General features: G+C 47.8%; 1 protein-coding gene across 1 annotated transcript in view; it reads right to left on the reverse strand.

Moving 5' to 3' along the window:
- Positions 1 to 17,587, reverse strand: part of Acsbg1 (acyl-CoA synthetase bubblegum family member 1) — a 63,206-nt gene that overhangs the window by 22,788 nt on the left and 22,831 nt on the right. Inside the window, 3 exon segments of the mRNA XM_036191965.1 lie at positions 6,965 to 7,085; positions 7,347 to 7,435; positions 7,842 to 8,062. Of these exon segments, the coding sequence (XP_036047858.1) occupies positions 6,965 to 7,085; positions 7,347 to 7,435; positions 7,842 to 8,062 (431 nt within the window).

Raw genomic sequence — 17,587 nt, forward strand, 5'->3', positions numbered from 1 at the left:
ATGTGTGTGGGGGTCAGAGGATGATGGTTCCTTCCTTTTACCACATGGATTCTGGAAATCAAATTTTGGTCACCAGGCTTGGCAGTGAGCATCTTCACCTACTGAACGATTTTAGCATCTGTTTTTCCTTTTTCTTTTTCTTTGAGACAGGGTCCCATGTACCCCAGGCTGGCCTCTAACTTTCTATGTAACGAGAGAATAGTTTTGAGCTTCTGATCTGCCTGCCTCCACCTTCTGGGTGCTAAGACTACAATGACATACTGACACATCCAGTGATGTACGCTAGGGTTATGTGGCACTGGGGATGGGACCAAGGCTTTGTGCAAGCATTCATTAATTGAGCACTCCCAGCCCTCGTTACCTGAGATTATTTAAGAAAGACTTCATAGCTGATAGAGATGCATAGGGAAGTACTGGGGGAATGAAATAACATGATGTCAGAATATTTGCCTTTTAATTTAGCAAAAGACAAAGCAGCGTGTGAAAGCACACTGAGAAGTATGCAACCTGATGATGCAGGGGCTTGTCTCTGTTTTTATTTGTTTGAGAATTTTGACAATACAAATTCTGTTTCAAACCTAAGTAAGGCATGAGGAAACAGGAACTAAAGCAGTTCAGCTGAGACCCTTTCAGGTGAAGACTCAGAGGCTTTCAGTCTGAGGATTCATGGAAACAGGATTGGCTGAGAAGTTGGCAAGGTGAGGTGGTGGCTGTGGCTTTCTCTGCTTCTCTGATCTTTCAGCATTCACCCTGATATCTGGCTCTGATTTGTTTGTTTGTTTGTTTGTTTGTTTTTAATTAAAAGACCATCTAAGATTCAAACAACATCTGGCGTCAGACTTGTAGGGCATGAGTTCATGAAAATGCCACCTGTCTCTGGCCTTGCAGGCCACAGCTCAGGCCTGAGCTGCACGTGGCTGGGTCTCCACCCCATGTGGGCTGGAGTCCCTAACCCACTGGCTAAGTTTCTGTTGCAGCCTTTCTACCACAAACTCCCCAGGCTCAAGCTCCAAACACCCCAGAATTAGCTGCTTTTGCACATTCCCCAGTGCAGAAAGCTGGCTTTCTGGCCTCTTTCCTCTCTTGGTAGGTGCTGGCTTTCCTTGGGCCCCCTCCACAGGCTGCTGCCACACCATCATCTGAATTGTCATTATCAGCAGATTTGGAGAGTCAGTTAAGACTTCTTAAAGGGAGGAATTAGTTTAAAGAAAGTTTTTTCCCACATTAAAAAAATGGAAAACATTTTTACAATGGAGAGTGTTTGCTCTCTGTTTGATAATACAATTGACACTGTGAAAATGGAACAATTAAATGGGAGGATAATTAATGTTGATGAGATAGATGTAATGTCAATTATAAATATATTATTTGTTTCATCATTTAAAAAGTTGGTTAATATGAGTGTCAAGATAAAAGTTTTAGAAAAACTTGTTAAAACAGATCATATTGGTATTCAGACCCAGACAGAAGAATTTAAAGGTGAACCTATCTCAGCATTACATTATATGGTTACAGAGAAACAGCCTAAGGCTTTCAAACAACCAACCTTAATCTACCCGGCAACCTTACAGGAACTGCCAAATGCTCAAGGCTTTGTACAAGCTGACTGGAATCCTGTGCAAATGTTAGATTTAAGGAGACTCAAAAGAAGCTATAGTGTCATATGGTGTGCGTTCCCCATTTGTGAAGCAGATGTTAAACTCATGGTCAACTTGTAATAGAATTATCCCTCAAGCCTGGAGAGATTTGGTTACTTATATAGTTCAGTTAAAAATGTAGGGGTTGGGGATTTAGCTCAGTGGTAGAGCGCTTGCCTAGCAAGTGCAAGGCCCTGGGTTTGGTTCTCTGCTCTGAAAAAAAATGTAATGCAAATTACTAGTCCTTGAAAGTTATTATTACCAACTAATTAGGATATAAAGAAATGCAAGTTACTATTTAGTCATCTATTACAAATGAACTTGTAGTCAGTCATATCAGGTATGTTTTCAAGGTCAAACAGATATATTTTAGATATACAGATCATCTTCAAATACTTCAGAGATCTATAGAATATGGTACTTAAGATATTTTAATAACACAGATTATTTTTTTATGACAATGAGACATGTCTGCTCCTGGCAGCACCAATATACTTCAGAGAAGATGATGGGCATTGAAGAAACTTCTCATGGATTTATTTTCTTTGTGGCAAAAGTTAGCCACTGGGCAAGAAAAGGACCTTGCCTCAACTGCTGACAATAATGTTGTCCAAAATGGACAAGCAGGACACAAAAGAAAGGACTGCTAAGCCTTGCCTAGACAAGGTAGGAAGGTCCTTCAGGAAATCCTGCTTTACAGATGAGTTTGTCAGATATGCTAAGCCTGTAGGCCGAAGATGGATGCCCCAACGTTGCAGAGAAACCTTGGGTGACTGTCCAGGCAGCCAGCTGTTTCTGTCATTTCTCACATTTTTTTGGAAGTTGCTTGTTTGAACTTCCTGCTTACTTAGGTAATATTATTTACTTCTTGGGTCTCTGAGGGAATTGAAAATTAGATAGTTATAGTTGTAATTTTCCTTGATAACAAATTCAGAAAAGAAATTAACTAAATAGGTATAAAATGTATAACTTTAAAGACATCAAAACATAGTTTTCAGTTGGTAATACAAGTTAGGATAGAAAGTAAATTAGGTACAACATTTTGAACTCACCAAAATAGGATAAATAATGGAGTATTTTCTCAAAATCTGTCAAATGTTAATGGACTGGATATTGTTAATGTAATTCTTTACTGTATATATTGTATGTAGTTGTTGTATATAGTTTCTTATATTAGTTATAACCTTCTTTTATTATTTTAGACAAAAAAAGGGGAAATGTGGTGATATATTGTGTACCCCAATAAAGCTTGCCTGAGAATCAGGGGACAGAGCCAGCTACTAGATTAGACATAGAGGCCAGACAGTGGTGGCAGACACCCTTAATCCTATTACTGGGGAGGCAGAGATCTGGCTGGATCTCTGTGTGTTCAAGGCCACACTGGGAACAGTGCCATGTAGTGGTGGCACACACATTTAATCCCAGTACTGGGAAGCACATATGCCTTTAATTCCAGGAAGTGATGACAGGGGGAAGAAAGGTATATAAGGCATGAGGAAACAGAAACTAAAGCAGTTCAGCTGAGACCCTTTTGGGTGAGGACTCAGAGGCTTTCAGTCTGAGGTTCATGGAAACAGCATCAGCTGAGGAGTTGGTGAGGTGAGGTTGGCTGTGGCTTGCTCTACTTCTCTGACTTTTTACCTTTTACCCCAATATCTGGCTCTGAGTTTTTTATTAAAAGACCATCTAAGATTCGAACAACACCTAAGGCAGTCATTTAACCGAGGTCCTGGGTCTGGACCTCATCTTCTTCAGCTATATATTAGGAATGGTTTGTCTCCCTGGCAGAAAATAGTGGGCGGCTTTTTAAGCTGTCCATCCCTCCCCAGCTCAGCATGGGAGGGTTCAAAAGAGGGTGTATCATTGGCTACAGGGCCTGCCAAGTTGGTTTTCCTTCTTCTAAGTGAGGGCTCAGTGAAACCACTGAACTAGGCCATTCCATGGGTGGGAAGGAGGTTTACTGTAGATATGAAACTGCCTCATGGCTATCAGGTGGTAGAGAGAGTAGTCAGAGGCATTTGGGGAGTCCAAAGCTGCTATGGCTACCTGGGGCGGGGGTGGGTGGTGGGGTGAGAGAGGTAGAGGGGCAGGTGTTCTTGCCAGTGTGGAAGGGACAGTAGAATCTGAAATAGTCTAGAAGTTTAGAGTGGAGGAGAAGAGGAAGTGTGCAGGCCAGAAGGCCCACGTGCATTACAGGTAAATGTTAATGTTAATAAGGAGAAAAGAGCCTGAAGGTTAGTTTGGAGCTTTGATATGTATTGCATGTATGTGTTTATAGGGAACTAGATGTCTCTATTGATTACCATAAGTAGGGGAAGTGGTTCTTGCTGGCAGGCAGAGACCTATCTCACAGGTTCCTGAGGAGTGACTCTATCATGAGTAGGTGTCTATCATTCTGCCAGCCATCCTCTGAGCCAGCCTGAGCTGAGGCCAGACTGTCATTTAGGACACTGTCATCAGCACTGCCTTTTTAGGGATTGGGACCTAACAGTCCCCTACCACCACATGTATGGCATGTTGTGTACGTGTGCAGTGTGTGTGGCCACAGGTGGACAGCAGATGTCTTTCCTCAATCACACTCAACCATATTTTCTGAGGTCTTTGGTGAGCTTAGCCAATGGGCTTCAGGAATCTACTCACTTCCTCCACCTGTGCCTGTGCGTCCAGGCACTTGCTGCAGTGCCTGGCTTTTCATGTGTGTGCTACTGATCCACTCAGGCTCTCATGCATGCTGGGATGGCGCTTTACTGAGTCATTTCTCCAGTCCAGCTACATTGGTTCCTTAAAAGAAAAATCTTTCTCTCTTTTTCTTCCTTCCTTCCTTCTTTCCTTCCTTCCTTCCTCTTTTTCTTTTTTGAGATTATAATATAATTACATCATTTACCCCAGGCCAATTTCCTCCTATCAAACCCTCCCATAGACCCTTCCTTGCTCTCTTTCAAATTCATGGCCTCGGGCAGATGGTCGGGAGGCAGAGCCAGGTGGATCGCTGTGAGTTCCAGGCCAGCCTGGTCTACAGAGTGAGATCCAGGACAGGCACCAAAACTACACAGAGAAACCCTGTCTCAAAAAACCAAAATAAACAAACAAACAAACAAACAAACAAACAAACAAGTAAATAAATAAATATAAAAAACAAAATCATGGCTTCTTTTTTCATTAATTGTTGTTTTATACACACACACACACACACACACACACACACACACACTCACTCCTAAATACATAAACACAGTCTGTTTAGTCTGTGTAACGTCACCATGTATATATGTTTTCAGAGCTGACCATCTGGTATTGGATAACCAGTTGGTGTGCTTGACCCTGGGGAAGACTATTTCTCCTGCTCCCGGTACTCGCCAGCTGCCTGTAGTTCTTTGTGCTGGAAAGGGCCAGAGGATCAGGGAGTTTTCTGTGAGATTGTACCTCATAGTAATGTCAGAAGCTACACCAATAAAGCCTCACCAACATGACTGCCTAAACATGAGCTGAACAAGGACAACAACAAAAACATGCTAATATGGATGGTGATGAGAGGTCATGAGGCCTCAACCCTACACTAGATTAGTTCCTAAACCATCAAGGCTTCAGACCTAAGTGGCCTGGGAGAGGCTGGTTCTGTTCTAGGTTAGGCTGTGATGAGTGAGGCTCAGAAAATGACCTATCACCTAGGTGCCTCTGAGGCCACTGGGCTTTCTGAGGACTTCTGGGTCATACTAAGTCCAGAGGTGCTTTGGAAAGGCCAGTAATAGATATATCTCTCTGATGACTACTCCAATAGAGACAAAGGAAGGAATTTTTCATGACCTCTCTGGAAACCCATGGTTCCAGAAGGTTGACCAGTTGGCCCTCAGACCAAGAGTTTGGACAAGGGGAGAAGGCTGCCTGAAGATAGCTTAGGACTCCTTGTCTCAGAGTAGGGTGGGGGCCACACCTTTCCGTCCGCTCCCAATCCTACACATTCATCCAAGCTGGACAAATGGAGATACTCAGAGTGATATCCTAAAAGCAGGGCTCAGAAGAAGGGCTCCGTAAGGAGGCAGAACAATCCCTCACTAGTCAAGGTACCATTGGAGAGACCCCACACAGTAAAACAGAAGCCATGAAATGGAGTTTTCATAATCACTCTGAACTGGTAATAAAAGGCTGTGATCACATGATCTTAGATTAGAGCAAAACTTCATGGAGTCTGACTCTAGCACAGGGTAGCTCACCACAATACACAAAGGTGAGTACCTTATCCAGCTTCACTGACAAGCTCAGGAGGGCTTCTGTAGTCACACCTGCCAAGGCCAACTCTGCTGCTTGAGGAGTTATTAGGTTGATGATTCAGGTCCCCGCTTATATCTTGTTGGGGAGTTTGGGTCCCCCCTCCCACAAGCTTTCCTGGCCCATAGCTCTGCATTTTTCCCTGGCCCCTCTCAGGGAGGAGTAATACTCGGCTTTTCTTTTCTTTCTTTTTTTTTTTTTTTTTTTTTTGGTTTTTTTGAGACAGGGTTTCTCTGTAGCTTTGGAGCCTGTCCTGGACTAGCTCTGTAGACCAGGCTGGCCTCAAACTCAGAGATCCACCTGCCTCTTCCTCCCAAGTGCTGGAATTACAGGTGTGCGCCACTACCGCCCGGCAATACTCAGCTTTTCTTGTTGCTTTAGTATTCCCTGAGCAGACCCGGACTCTGGAGGCTTCCTGGTGGGGGGGGGGAGCGGTCTCCTCACTTTGCTGTGAGCTAGTGAGTCTCAGTCAGGGCTGCTCACAGCCTCACCTGAGGGAGCTATATAAAGTCTTGAGGGGACCCTCTTCAGGACCTGGGCCTGCCCCAGGGAAGGTCTCCACAGCCAAGTGAGAACTACAAGCTCCAGCTTCTTCTTGGTTTAAGTGACTTCTTCAGCAGAGATGAAGAGAGACAGGCACTTACTATGGTCTCTCTAGAGACCTGGGTTCTAGACCATGTTCTAGAAGGTTGACCACTTGACCCTCAGGAGCAGATGGGTGGCTAATGCCCAAGGAACATCTCCAGAGTACAAACTAAGCTACAGAGGGGCCCAATGTCCACAGCTCTCCCTTTAGCTAAGACCTGTCCAGTGGGAAAGCCATGGTAAACAATGGGTTGGCCAGGAGCATGAGTAAAAGGTGCTATGACCCCCACCGTGTGTGTGTGTGTGTGTGTGTGTGTGTGTGTGTGTGTGTGTGTGTGTATGGTGTATATGTTGCATGTGCACATAGGCTGTAGGAGATAAGAACTCTCGATGGGCAAATAAAAGCATCCTTCATACACTAGAGCAGATGTCCAGCCTCTACCCGCACACCCACTCACTGCTCTTTCCCTCCAGACCTTCAGGATCTTTTCCAGCTGCTTCTGTGTGTCAACCACAACAACATTGGCACGGCAGTCATGGGCGATGTACTGGCAGGCTTCTGGGGAGCTGGTGGTGTAGATGCCAGTGACAATGCCCCTGGAGGAGGCACAGGAAGACTCTTATCAGGTGCAGAGGAACCATCCCCTCCCCACAGCCTCACTGTCTCCATCCCCAGGGAGCTCCAATGCTGTTAGTCATCTCGGCAGGCAGGGGTGGGGAAAGGCAGGCCCGGAAGGGCCTAGGGGAGATATGGGATGCTGGGGAGTAGTAGAGGCTCTCTAAAGAGATAATAACCCTCTCTGTGCTTTCTGCCCACCACCAACCCACAGGAGACCTTATCCCTGCCCAGCCACTTACCCGGCAAACACTGTGCCCACTGCAGAGAAGAACCACTCTGGGGAGTTGAAGCCGAGGATCGCCACGCTGTGGGCTCGCTCCAGGCCGAGCTCCAGGCCAAAGGCAGATAGGCAGGTCAGTCACACAGAAATAACCTTTCTCTCCCCTGCTGCCTCCCAGTAGACTGCAGAGACCCCTCCAGGCCCATCTCAGAGTCTACTCAGCCAGAAAACCTCCTAGGGAATCAATTTCTGGCAGCCCTGTTGCCCCTTCCTATGGCTTTCTGGGGAGCCCAGTCTACTCGGTTTCCCAGCCTTCCTTGAAGGTGGCCTGTGGTAGAGGCTCCATAAATGTAAAATTCTTAGCGCAGGGCCCAGAATATAGTGTTAGCCCAAGTGATGGTGTCAGATTTCACAATGGTGGTTTCTAGGGACCTTGCCTGGTGGAGCATTGGGGTGAGCTCAAGCTAGAGAGCAGGTCTGGGGAAAGAAAGGGTGTGCAGTGAGGGCCTCCTACCTTCAGGAAGCCTTTGGCGACTTTGCGGGCAATCAGGTAGTACTGGTAGTACGAGATGCGCTCCCACTTGTTTTTGCACTTGAAGCCGAGAGCACTGAGGTCCCCATACTTATCCAAGGCCTCATAGAACATCCGGTGCACGGTATAGGGAAGCTGCGTGCACAGGGGTTCCAGGCGCAGGCGCACTCTCCCATCCGCCCGCGTTGTCCACAGTGCGTCCTCTGCAAAGGGGAAGAAGATGACCACAGTCTGATCCAGTTCCGGGCAGAGCCTCCAGAGCCTCCACGTCTGCTACTGCCGACAATCCCCTCAGGACAGGATCTGGAGAGCTGGCAGGCAAGCTAGGCCTGTGGTGGGCTGGAAGGTGGCTTGGAGGAGGCAGCCTGGCTTGGCCTTGGAAGGTGAGCAAAGTTTAGGGATACATCATGGAAGAGGATATGAGACAGCGGGAGGGAAGCCCCAGAGATGGAGACTTCTGGGCCTTCCTCTGCTTGTATCCCGGGAGTTTGCCAGCCGAGGCTGGACAGAACCAAAACTCAGCCCACTCACAAGGGTGAGACTGTCTCTGGGTTCAGAGCTTCTCAGGCTCCTGGCAGCAGGCGAGGACAGATCCAACTGGACAGAAAGCCAAGGCTTTAGAGAGAAACTGGAGTGGGGAGGTGGGCTGAGAACCAACAGGCCTAGATCCCTAGGCAGCAGAGCCTGACAGTAGAAGTCTAGACAGGCAGTTATGCCTGGATCTTCTCATTCCACCTTCACGGTGTGGACTAAGACAGCCTTATGGCACACGGGGCAGCTGTGGCCCAAACCGGCTCACTCACTTTCCCCATAGCACACAGCAAGGAAGTGGCAGAGTCAAGACTTGAACTCACATGTGCCTGATGTCGCATCCCACAGTTTGGGACACTGTGTGGGTAAGAACAGAGCCCAGGAGAAGGCACTGGCTGAACTACTTAATATGTTGGGTTGGGGCAAACAGTACAGCCTGAATGTGCTTCCTCAGAGAGAAGGTGGGGTATTTGTCATCCAGTATGGGGATTGGAAGAAATGATGTGTATGAAGGAGACTCAGATGCTCAATAAACACACATTCTCCTCCATTCTCCTGTTTGTAAAGGAAGTTTGCGTGGGTACTCTGAACTCCTTTAGATCCTTTTGGCTTATTTGCTTGTTTGTTTTAGGGTTTTAAAAGCTAGCCTTGAACTTATAATCTTCCTGCCTCTGCCTTCCAAGTACTAGGATTATAGGTATGTGCCACCATATCTGGCTGGGCCTCCCTTCCCTAGGGTAAGAATGGTCATTCTAAAAAAAAGGAAAAAAAAATGTGAGCACAAGTGAGCTGTCCAGGACCCCCGCCCGTGAAGCCTCAGTGCAGCCTGCTGGCCGGACACATCTTATCAATTGTTCACTCCCCTGAAGAAGCCATCTCCTTCACAATGCTTGCCTCAAGGCTGGCACCAGCAGGACATCTTGCCTCTGGTCCTGCCTGAATTAGACAAACAGACTGGATGCCCTCGTCCTTCATAGATACATTCTTAGACTGCAAACAGACTCTGACTTTGGCACAAAGAGGTAAAACTCATGGCACTGAGACAGAAGAACACGCCCAGGCCCAGTCGAAAGGAAATATGAAGAAGGGGGCATGGAAGCCTGTGAGACACACAGGCTGGGCCAGGGGAGGGCACCAGAGAGAACGTTTTATTGTGACCTGTTTTGGCAGAAGCCAGAACAAGTTGGCTGGCAACGCCCCCTTTCCCAGACCAAGTCCCTGTTGCCGCTGCTGCTAGAGCCCATTGCCCTTAGGGTGGAGGTGTCAAAACTGTCCCAAAGCCCTGGCCCCAACCCCAGGCCCCAACCCTGCCCTTTGCAGACTCCATCCACTAACCCATAAACTGAAAAAGAGTCAGGGTAACTTGGGTTCCAAACCTTGACCCTGTCATTCCCCGCTGTGACCCAAATTAGTGATCTTCCTCTTGGCTGCACTGTAATCATGGAAGGTAAAGAGGGGTTAATGAGGACTGAGAAGCCAGGTGCTCAGGCAGTGCTGGTTGGTGGGAAAGGTGGCATACAGCCCTATCGGGAGACAGCTTGGCAATTTCTAGAGGAGTTACTACACTGCCCGGCATTGTGGCCCCTAGGTATCTACTCAAGAAAAACAGAAACATGTGTCCCCACAAACACTTGTATGTGGATGTTCATACCAATATTATTTATCCGCCCAAGAGGGGGAAGAACTCAGATGTCCGCAGACAGGTGATTAAAGGCACAATGTGCATGATCCGTAGGATGGGATCCATTTCTACTCGAAGAATTCTGCCTCGAACATGGAGTCAGCTTAAACCATGTTCAGTGAAAGAAGCCAGATTCAAAGGACCATGTGCCACATGACTCCAAGTGTAAGAAGTATCCAGAAAAAGAGCAGCTTGTTGCCTAAGGCTAGGGGTAGGGATGGGAATGACCACAAGAAGAGTATAAGGAATCTTTCAGGGTCGATGAAAATATTCTAAAAGTGAATTGTGGTGATGATTACAGAACTCTGTAAATTCCTGAAAACCATTGAATTGGGCCTGGCATGATGGCTCAGTAGGTAAAGGCACTTGCCTAATGATCTGAGTTCAGTTCCTAGGACCTACACGCTGGAAGGAAAGAGCTAACTCCCACATGTTACCCGAGTACCATCGTACTGCCACATACCCAACCCAACCCACATACATATAATAAGTAAATAAAAAAACCCTTGGATTGCACATGTACAATAGGTGGATTAAATGGTGTATAAACTATATCTAAGAGATCAGGAGAGAAAATGAGGAGCAGAAGGGCTGCGGACACAGAAAAGCGGGCAGATATTATGTAGCAGGCACGAAGCCCCGGATTCAATCTCCAGCACCACATAAACCACGTGTTGCAGTTCACGCCTATAAAACCAATACTTAAGAAGTGGAGAAAGCAGGATCAGAAGTTCAAGATCGTTTCTAGCTACACAGCAAGTTTGAAAGCAGCTTGGACTGCATGAGACCCTGTCTCCAAAGGAAAAAAAAAAAAAAAAGAATGTTGATCTTCCAAACAGAGCAAGGACCCAGAAGCTGGTGTGTTTAGTGTGTGTGGAGCTGGGCGCCCAGGTGCTGTCTTCCTGGCAATCTTTCTCCTCCCTTCTGACTGCTTGGACCAGAAAAAGCGGTGTCCTCCTGTGATCGCTTCCAAAAACCCATGCATGCCCCACTGCACCTGTTCCCCTAGCTGCCAAGACAAGCAGAGGTAAGTGTCAGTCTTGAGATCATTGCTAAAACCTCCCTCAAGCCAAGAATTTTCTTCCTTCTGTTTCTACATGGACTGGAGACTGAAGTCAGGGCCCTGTGCATGCTAGGGCAGGAGCTCCACTGCTGTATTGCATCCCTAGTCCAGACCAAGAGACTTAACGCTAAGCAGTTATAATCTTGTTTTAATGACAAAAATGGAATACATCCTCTCAGAAATATGAAATGGCTCAGAGGCTTGTGCTGTGCAAAAGTGGGTGGCCTCCTTATCCAAACAGCAAAAAAGGAGCTGCTTTTTCTTTGGCTGTTATTGTGGTTAGGTTGGTTTTGGTTGTGTGTGCTGCTGGGGATATACCCTATATGCTAACCTTCACAGTTACAAACAACTCAGCAGTGCGGTTAGCAGTTATTCAAAACAAAGCGAGGTGGGAAGGGAAAGATCATGCCATCTGACTCATAACCAAGGAGGAAAAACTCAAAATGCCCATGAGACTTTTGTGGCTCGTGTGTCAGCATCATAAATAATGCATGACAATAAAAAATGAATGAGCGAGCGCCCTGGCAATAGAACTTGCCAGTGGGACCCAGAGCACCGCTTTCATCTCCACAAAGAAAGGAACCCTTTTGCTTTCTTTGAGACTCGGGGCCTCCACTTCCACCTTCAGCTTCTTTGCTTTTGATGGAGGCCCTGAACAACGTGGTATGTCTCTAGTCTGAGAAAAGCCACACAACTTGAGAGAATACACTTAATAACAACATGTATTTTTGAAAATGGTTGAGTAGATTCTGTGTTCTCAGTACAAAAAAAAATGTAGTCTGTGATGTAGTGTATATGTTAACAGTCTCAATTTGTCCATTCCACACTATATAGGGTTTTTAATTTCTCAATTTAAAATTTAAGGGGGGAAATCTATAATGCCAGGACAATATTTGTGGCCTCAAGCCTCTGTGTCAGAGAGGCAACAGGGATTGGTAGAGACTGCTAAAGAAATGGAAGAGGGTGTGTTACATTAAAAGAGGGCCCTGCTCCTCAGTGGTGGGCTTGGGTGCCCAGTAGGAATGGTCTGGTTGTTTGACTGAGAATAGCCCCCTTAGGCTCATATGCTTAAAAACTTGGTCCTGGCCAGTCATGGTGGCACATGCCTTTAATCACAGCACTGGAGAGACAGAGGCAGGCGGATCTCTGTGAGTTCAAGGCCAGCCTGGTCTCCAAAGTGAGTTCCAGGAAAGGCACAAAGCTACAGAGAAACCCTGTCTCGAAAAACCAAAAAAAAAAACCAAACAAACCAAAAAAACAAAACAAAAACAAAAACAAAATAACTTGGTCCCCCAGTTGGTGGGACTGTGTGGGAACGAGTAGGAGGTGTGGCCTTGTTGGAAGGGTGTGGCCTTGTTGGAGGGGTGTGGCCTTGTTGGAAGGGTGTGGCCTTGTTGGAGGGGCATATCACTGAGGGTGGGTTTGGAGGTTTCAATAAGGCTCTCTCTCCCTTGTGCTTTTGGATTGAGATGTGAGCTCTTAGCTACTGCTCCAGCACCCAGCCTGCCTGCCTTCTGCCATAACCGCTGCCATGATGATCATGGACTGACTCTAACCCTCTGGAACCATGAGCCCCAAATTAAACACTCTTTCATATGTTACTTTTGTCGTGGTGTCTTATCACAGCAATAGAAATGTAATTAAGGTAAATGGAGACCAAGAGTTACAAGAAATCTGAGTGTGTGTTGTGTGTGTTGTGTGTGTGTGTATGTGTGTGTGTGTGTGTGTATGTGTGTGTGTGTGTGTGGTGTGGGTGTGGGTGTGTGTTTGAACATTTAAACATTTAAAAAAGTATGTGGGTCAGATCAAACACAGTCATTAACTATTAACCATCTAGAGGACAGATATCTAGAGGTAGGATTAATGGATCAGAAAAAAAAAGCGTTTTTAGACTTTTACTTTGGTACAAGGGAATTTGATGATGAACACAGGCATATTCTAAGCGTATGTTCCCTGCCCCTGGTCTCCAGCACCAGCCATGTTTACATTTTTGGTGCATGTTTTGGACAGAGTTCCTCACCTCATTTCTTCTGTCTTGTTCCTGCTTTCTGCCCTGGAGTCTGTGCTTTGGTGTGCTTAGCTTACCCACTACTTGAAAGGAAGAAAGCCAGAGTGGGAAGAGAGGAGAAGCTGGTTGGTCTGTACTTCCGCTCCCTTAGTCCAGCTGTTTCATGAAACAGGCCAGAGCCCTAGCCTTGGGGAACTATGTCACAAAGAACAGGGCTTCCTAGCTAGCAGCATGAAGCTTGCTGGCCCTCTTTGTCCATAGGCCCAGTTAGGCCAATAGGCCCTTCACACTAGCCAGCAGAGAAAACCTAAGGAGAAAGAGCCAGCCTCTCCCCTCCCTGAGGACCAGTTATCCTTTTCCCAGGAACAGGTCACCATGGTCACATGAGATGAGTGCGGGCTTACATGCCTACAACCTCCCATCACCTAGCTAAAGCTATAGGTCTCAGGGTGGCTGAGTAGTAGCAGAGATGGGTGGCAGAACTGTAGTTCAGAGCCACACGGCCTGACACTTACACTGTCCTCATCTGGTGTGCTGTCCCTTGTAGTGGGCTGTGCTGTAAACCGGGTTTCCACGTCTCCTCTGGGAGGAGATGGCAACTCCTGCCCACATCCCGTCTTGGTGACCTTGGACTTCTAGCTGATCTTCTAGCTGATAACTTGTCCCACACTCCTCAGGCTTCCAAAGTGTCCCTGCTACACCCAAATCAGATCTGCTCAGAAGTCTTCGGGTGAGCTCATGGGCCATAGGCGCTGGCCACCCCCTTGTTCTCCGGCAGGCCATCGTCTCTCACAGGGTTCCATTAGCAATCCTAGCCTCAGTGCCCCCTTCCTTACACCCTGAGATGTTTGCAAGCCCCTTGGCCCCCTTCCTGTGTACCTTTGTGCATGCTGTGACTCTAGCTGGAAGACCCTTCACTCTGCTACAGGGACACATTCTGTGTCAGTTCAGTTAAGGGCCTCTGCTCTGTGCCAGGCTGCTAATACTCAGGATCCAGAGAGGAGGCCACCTGTATGGCAAGCAGGAGAGGCAGGGTGCAGCGATGGCTCAGGACCCAGTTAGCTTGGGCATGGTGATTTTCGGTATTTATAGAAGAACAAGTTGGCCTCCTCCTTATCCTTGTAGTGTAGTGGACTAGCCTGAGTGACTGTGTGTCAGAGAGAGCCAAGACTTTATCTTTCTGCTTCACCTGGTCCCACAGGATGGTAGGGCATGGTGCTATCCAAATGCAGGTAGTGGGGAGCCACAGACCCATAGAGCAGTAAATACCAGACCAAGCCCCAAACAATAGGGTCTGGTGGAACTTACATTGGCCAATATCCCTCTGGCTCGAGTCTACCACAGGTCCCTGGTTCCTGGGTTTCTGATGCCAGCGGAGAAGCCTGCCCTTGGACTTGGGAACTGAAAGAAGGCCAAACAGAGGTCTGGGGTACCTCCTCCCCATTCCTCCGATCTGTGCTTCCTGCTCCCAAGCCCACGCTGACACTGCCTTCCTCCAACCTCCACCCTGTAGCCAAGGGGACATGTTTGGACAACAGGTTAAAAGGCCTGAGCCTGGGATTTAGCTCTTGGTGTGGTGTGCTGAACGCAGGGCAGAGCAGTCAGAAGGATCCCTGCCCTCAGTGCTGGGCCTTGGGCAGTAAGAAAGGCCTGCTGCCTTGACCACATGAGTGAAAAAGACCTTCAAGCTCGGCCACGTGTCCATGTGTCAGTGTGCAGGCAGGCCGGCCAGCTGGACTGCTCCAAGTAGGTAAGGATGGACACAATCAGAGCTCTTCCCCTCTCCCCCTCTCTCCCAGAAGTGACTGATGAGATTAGGATAGGCAGGCTGAGATCAGGCAGGCCAGCTGAGATGGTGAGGTATTTGAAGCCGCTTCATAGAAAGTGAAAGACGGAGAAAGAAGAAGCAGGCAGAGGCGGCAGGGCAGAGGGAAGCTGCAGCCTTTTCCCGGGGACCCCAGAAGTCCATTCCTTCTCGTTTCCTACTCTTCTCCTCCGTTGTCCTCTAGCTAAATAACATTTCATCCCCTGAAGCATCTCATGCACCTGCTACCTCCCACTCCTGATTCTCCCAGAGGGGAAGAACCCACAGTAGCAAAGACCCAGCCAGGCTCCACTGTTAGGAAGGATGCCATACAACGTGGGGGCACAAACTGATGGTTTCCCCAGGGTGGCCAATAGTGCTGCCGACAGGAGGGGTGTTCCTGCAGTCAGCAATGATGCTCTTAAGATATTGCTCAAGCGAAACAGTGAGACAGATACAGCAAGCCTATGGCAATGGGCAGCAACCCTGTGTTCCACTGGGAACAGCCTTGGTGTCTAAGAGGGACTAATGAGATACATGATGGGAATCAGGGGTTCCTAGACAGTCATGACAATAAGACATTAAAATGCTTAAAGACACAAAGAAATGCTCATAGGTATAGCATAGCATCAAGCTAGGGAAAAAAAAAAAAAGCAAATGGGCTTGGGGGTTGGAAAGATACCATCCAAGCATGAGGACCTGAGTTCAAGTCCCCAGCACCCATGTAAAAAAGCCAGATATGGTGGGAGCTATCTATAACTCTAGCACTGTGGGGTGGAGTCAGGTGGCTTTCCCAAGCTTACTGACAAGCCAGTTTATCCAATCTGTGTCATCTGAGTTCAGTTAGAAACCTTGTCTCAGAAAAGTAAGGTAGAGAGAAACAGAGAAAGACACTCAGTGTGGACGCTGGCTTACACACATACATGTACCCACATGCACACCGGCATAAACATTACACATATACAACATAAACATACACATTTTTTTTTAATTTATGGGAGAGAGGGATGGAGGAGAGAGAGAGTGAGTCTGCTTCTGAGGAAGAAATTGAATACCAGGGAGGTATGGATGAGCCAAAGTCTTAGCAAGTCAAAGGCAGGGTTGGGACACTATCTCCATTGGTCCTGGTATTTGTCTTGTGTCCAGTAGCTAGAAAGATTGTCCAGTGAATGGAGGGTGGGAAGATCTGAGTCCATGAGCTATGGTAGGCTCATAGAGTCATGCATGAGGGAAAGATCATGCTTGCTGTGAGTACCTCTGTCTCTCTGTCTGGGGTGGTCCGCTAGGGACTGGGAAGACTTAGGGAATCAGGTGGGACAGCTGATAACCCTCAAAATTTAACAGGGGCACAACGCTGGGCTCTCTGCTGTGCTTAAGTTAAGGTTAGTGCTGGGGTAATAGCCACGACCGACAGCTAGAAGCCGCTTGAAATCTCCATCACCCAGCAAGGCACCGGGATGCCCATAGAAGACTCCAGACATCACTCAACCTGCCATGCAAATGGAACCAAGCTGCTAGGAAACTTGTGCTAGAACCATTAGTCCATCAGCCAGCTGGGAACCGCCTGCCCCAGAGCCAGGCTGCTGGGCGTGAGGGTGGGCTCTTCCTGCCCCACTCACACTATCTGTCACCTCCCTTTTCTTCCAGTACCTTTCATGTCGCCTCTCATCTTGGCCTGACCCTGGCAGGGTGCTTTACAATGCACCCATTGTGCTAACGGGTGCTGGGCAGGCAGGGAGGTGTGTGCTCTGGATTTTTGGAACAAAGGCTTCTAAACAGCAGAGAAAAATCACTACATTTTCTGGGAAGGAGAAAAACTCCAGCACAGGGGCAGAGGGTGAGGGTGGCGAATAGGGGACAGAGGTGTTTCCTGTAGCCTGTGGGAATAGCCAACTTCAGAAATGAAGTATATTTGTGGGGCACAGGGGTGGGGATGACATACACTGGTCCTGAGGACAAGGGGCTCGCAGGCCAGTGACAGAATTCTCCCCAAGACCACGTGAATGACATCAGAACTGCTTCACGGCACGGCACCCACAGCTCCTACCCCACATGGAGAACCAACCCTAGGAGGTCTTCTCACCCAGAGATCCCATGATGAGGGCCTCTAGGAGGGCACCTAGAGGGGCACTTTTGGGGATGCCGAAGGTGCAGAGGTCACATTGGCCTCAGGACATAAGGACAAGGCACATAGGTCTGAGTGGCCTGTCAAGACCTCGGTGGTGTGGTGTAGACGATTCTGCAAGTCCAATGATTTTGTTTCTTTTGGTAGGAGAGGCCCTGGAGCGGGGCTCTTGCTAGGCTTCCCTGCGATTGGTCAAAAGAAGAGTGACCCTATGCAGATGTCTGTTCTTCCTGAGCCTCAGTTCCCCTGTCTGGATGATAACAAGGAAAACCATAACTGCTATTAGTCCCTCCCAGTTACTGCTCAGGGTTTTAGCCAGCTTGGAAGACACATAGGAGACTCTGGGCTGAGACCATCTCTGCAGAAGAATGAAGTCTGGAATTCTCCTACCTGCCCTGAAAGCAAAGTCCCCAGGAGAGGGCAGAGGGTTGGAACATCAAGCAGTGTCTGAAGAATGTCTAGAAGCCGCCATGTACTTTGACCCCTGGAAAGGGCTCTCCAAGGACGCCTCAGATG

Source organism: Onychomys torridus, chromosome 7 (genome assembly GCF_903995425.1).
Source record: "Onychomys torridus chromosome 7, mOncTor1.1, whole genome shotgun sequence".
NCBI lineage: Eukaryota > Metazoa > Chordata > Mammalia > Rodentia > Cricetidae > Onychomys > Onychomys torridus.